At 36.1% G+C, this 4,641-nt stretch overlaps 1 protein-coding gene across 1 annotated transcript in view; it reads left to right on the top strand.

Annotated features, from left to right (window-relative positions):
* Nucleotides 1-1,129: 1,129 nt before the first annotated feature.
* Nucleotides 1,130-4,641, top strand: part of LOC119595646 — an 8,803-nt gene continuing 5,291 nt past the window's right edge. The window contains 4 exon segments of the mRNA XM_037944753.1: nt 1,130-1,153; nt 1,256-1,471; nt 1,917-2,045; nt 2,337-2,462. Of these exon segments, the coding sequence (XP_037800681.1) occupies nt 1,130-1,153; nt 1,256-1,471; nt 1,917-2,045; nt 2,337-2,462 (495 nt within the window).

Raw genomic sequence — 4,641 nt, 5'->3', positions numbered from 1 at the left:
TATATATATATATGTATATCTATCTATATATATATATATTATATATATGTTATATATATATATATTATATATATATATTTTTTTTTTTTTTTTTTTTTTTTTCTTTTCTTTTTTAACGGTAGGTTCATGTTTGAGCCGCTGTGGTCACAGCATGATACTTAATTGCAGTTTTCATGTGATGCTCTTGGAGTGAGTACGTGGTAGGGTCCCCAGTTCCTTTCCACGGAGAGTGCCGGTGTTACCATTTTTAGGTAATCATTCTCTCTATCCGGGCTTGGGACCAGCACTGACTTGGGCTGGCTTGCCCATTCAGTGGCTAGGTAGGCAATCGAGGTGAAGTTCCTTGCCCAAGGGAACAACGCGCCGGCCGGTGACTCGAACCCTCGAACTCAGATTGGCGTCGTGACAGTCTTGAGTCTGATGCTCTAACCACTCGGCCACCGCGGCCATACATATATATACATATATGTATATATGTATACATATATATGTGTATATATATACATATGTATATATATGTATATATATATTATATATATATATATATATATATATATATATATATAAATTATATATAAATATATGTATATATTTATACATAACATGCACATGTATCTGCATATATATATATACATATATATATGCATGAATGTATATATGGATATTTGTATATGTGTACACACACACACACACACACACACACACACACACACACACACACACACACACACACACACATATATATATATATATATATATATATATATATATATATATATATGTGTGTGTGTGTGTGTGTGTGTGTGTGTATACACATATACAAATATCCATATATACATTTATACATATATATGTGTATATATATGCAGATACATATGTATAAATATATACATATATTTTTATATAAATGTGTATATATATATTTATATATATACATATGTATGTTATGTATAAGTATATACATATATTTATATATAATTTGTATATGTATATGCATGTTAATATATATATATATATATATATATATATATATATGTATATTATATATATTATATATAAATATATTTACCATATATATACATATATATACATATATATATATATACACACATGACATATATATGCACACATGTCCAGAAAAATTTTTGATCTTGTTCTTGGATATGAAAATATGCATTCTTATTCTCTCCCTGTTCTTCATGTTACTGAAACATCATTTATTAGAATTTTTATATAGTATCTGATTCTTGGACAGGGTGTTTTGGAGCGTGGCGTTCTCACGTTCTTCAATAGCCGTGCAGATGCAAGTTCTTGTGTTCGCAGACGTGATTACAAATATCTTGATAATAGTAAAGTTGTACCAATGGTTGGAGGAGATGGTGCTATGTTCGTTTTACAATATAATGATGGTACATGTCATCGGCTAGCAGCAACTCCAGATCCTTTTCACCCAGCATCTGTGAACAGACAGGTATGTTACTCAAGTCTCAGATAAAAAAACATAGTGATAGCTAAACTTCCAGTATATAATTTTTGTCACCCTTTATATCATTGATATGTGTGATTATTCCATCATGTTTTTACTAAATGAGTCAGGAAACTTACAAATCAAAAGCTTTTATTGGCAGATAAATGCTAAATCATCTCAAGTAACAATTTACAACTGTATTCAGTATATGAGAACTGCAAATGAGGAAGAAAAAGGCTTTGAAGTTTTGTTAGTTAAGAATCATTTTTACCAGACAAAAGCATAAAGAAAATAGCAATTTTATTTTTTCTGTTCTTCTAATTTTTCCTTCTGGTAACTGACCCTGCACATAGTGCAGTGTCAGGGACTTCCATTGTGATAGGGGTAAGGATTCCAAATGGTCAGTTTCAAAGTTTCGTCCATAATTGTTTTTTCTTGTTAATTGCAGAAATGGGTGACAGCCCTGAGTGAGCACATCAGGTTCTCAACTCACTATGTTCAACATGGTCTTGGAGTGGATGATGATGATGATGATGATGACATTGATAGAACCATAAAACCTCTAGGGTGTATGTCTGTAAGTATATCTGTCAAAGATGGTATTTTGTATAGAAGGAAAATTCATTTGTGAAAGTATTGTAATTTAAAGTATTGTATAGAATAGAAAGGGTTTACCCCTGTGTACTATACGTACCTGAGAATGACAGTTGTTGTATATTGTCTTATCGTGCTAAGATAACCAAGAAAATTAAGAATGGTTAGTAAAATGGTGTTGATCTTATAGAAACTCTAATGTTCTATTTGGTAATTATAGATTTACTATAACTATATCATAATATTTTCTTACATATTCATTCTGTGTTGGAAGGATGCTCTACAGACAGCATCAGCACAACAGCAGCTTCTAGAACAACAGGTGGAGGAAGTCATGGCGACCATGGCCTCACTGGACCTAGATCACTCGCAGCAGGGTGGTGTGCATGATGTCATTAGGGCAAGGCGGATTGGATGTCATTAGGGCAAGGCGGATTGGATGTCATTAGGGCAAGGCGGATTGGATGTCATTAGGGCAAGGCGGATTGGATGTCATTAGGGCAAGGCGGATTGGATGTCATTAGGGCAAGGCGGATTGGATGTCATTAGGGCAAGGCGGATTGGATGTCATTAGGGCAAGGCGGATTGGATGTCATTAGGGCAAGGCGGATTGGATGTCATTAGGGCAAGGCGGATTGGATGTCATTAGGGCAAGGCGGATTGGATGTCATTAGGGCAAGGCGGATTGGATGTCATTAGGGCAAGGCGGATTGGATGTCATTAGGGTAAGGCGGATTGGATGTCATTAGGGCAAGGCGGATTGGATGTCATTAGGGCAAGGCGGATTGGATGTCATTAGGGCAAGGCGGATTGGATGTCATTAGGGAAGGCGGATTGGATGTCATTAGCAGGCGATGGTTATAGGCAGGCGGATTGGATGTCATTAGGGTAAGGCGGATTGGATGTCATTAGGGCAAGGCAGATTGGATGTCATTAGGGCAAGGCGGATTGGATGTCATTAGGGCAAGGTGGATTGGATGTCATTAGGGCAAGGCGGATTGGATGTCATTAGGGTAAGGGGATTGGATGTCATTAGGGCAAGGCGGATTGGATGTCATTAGGGTAAGGCGGATGGGATGTTATAAGGGTAAGGCGGATTGGATATCATTAGGGTAAGGCGGATTGGATGTCATTAGGGCAAGGCGGATTGGATGTTATAAGGGTAAGGCGGATTGGATGTCATTAGGGTAATGCGGATTGGATGTCATTAGGGCAAGGCGGATTCGATGTTATAAGGGTAAGGCGGATTGGATGTCATTAGGGCAAGGCGGATTGGATGTTATAAAGGTAAGGCGGATTGGATGTCATTAGGGTAAGGCGGATTGGATGTCATTAGGGTAAGGCGGATTGGATGTCATTAGGGTAAGGCGGATTGGATGTCATTAGGGCAAGGCGGATTGGATGTCATTAGGGCAAGGCGGATTGGATGTTATAAGGGTAAGGCGGATTGGATGTCATTAGGGCAAGGCGGATTGGATGTCATTAGGGTAAGGCAGATTGGATGTTATAAGGGTAAGGCAGATTGGATGTTATAAGGGTAAGGCAGATTGGATGTTATAAGGGTAAGGCGGATTGGATGTTATAAGGGTAAGGCAGATTGGATGTTATAAGGGTAAGGCGGATTGGATGTCATTAGGGTAAGGCGGATTCGATGTTATAAGGGTAAGGCAGATTGGATGTTATTAGGGTAAGGCGGATTGGATGTCATTAGGGTAAGGCGGATTGGATGTCATTAGGGTAAGGCGGATTGGATGTTCAAACTATAAACTGTGATGCTATTTTGATTTTTAGATTTCATAAATATATAGAGGATTACAGACTGAAGGTGATATATTGATCTTACAGGTTTTATGCTAAGGTCTGATGTTCTGCAGCAACTTAAACCCACAATCGCACCAGGGGTGGTATTCATGCAAGGTCTTTGACCATGAGATTTGTCAGTGACTAGAGAAAAATCTTTGGCTCTGCAGTTTCCTTATTGAATTGTCTTAGGAAAGTCTTTGATACTCAGTATATGCTGTTTTTATGTGTCTCAGTGCAATATTTTTTTTTTTTTTATTAATTTCAAATGAAGTTATATAAATAGAAACACAATTAAAACAAATTTTAAAAAATCATCCCATTGTTTTTTTGTGAGCAACTGCATGTAAAGTCTTTTTTTTTTTTCTTCTTTTTTTTTTTTTTTTCTTTTTAGTTTTAGTGAACTACTACTGCTAGTTATAGTAATACTAGTAATAATCGCAGCATAAGTAAAGCTATCATGATAATTATCAAATAAGAAATAATTGATAATAATGATGATCATCATGATCACAATCATCATCATCAGTCATCAACATCAATCATCATCACCATCATCATCAGTCATCATTAATCATTAAACATCATCATTAATCATCATCAATGAAGCATCATCATCAAACATCATCATAATTAATTATCATCCATCATCATCATTAATCATCATCAAGCATCATCATTAATCATTATCATCATTATCATCATCAGTGATCATTAATCTTCCAAATACCAGCATCCCTTGCCGTTTCTTTGTAATACTACGAGCATATGTATTTTCA

Source organism: Penaeus monodon, chromosome 36 (genome assembly GCF_015228065.2).
Source record: "Penaeus monodon isolate SGIC_2016 chromosome 36, NSTDA_Pmon_1, whole genome shotgun sequence".
NCBI lineage: Eukaryota > Metazoa > Arthropoda > Malacostraca > Decapoda > Penaeidae > Penaeus > Penaeus monodon.
The sequence above is the reverse complement of the archived record's forward strand: the minus strand, read 5'-3'. Positions and strand labels throughout refer to the sequence as shown.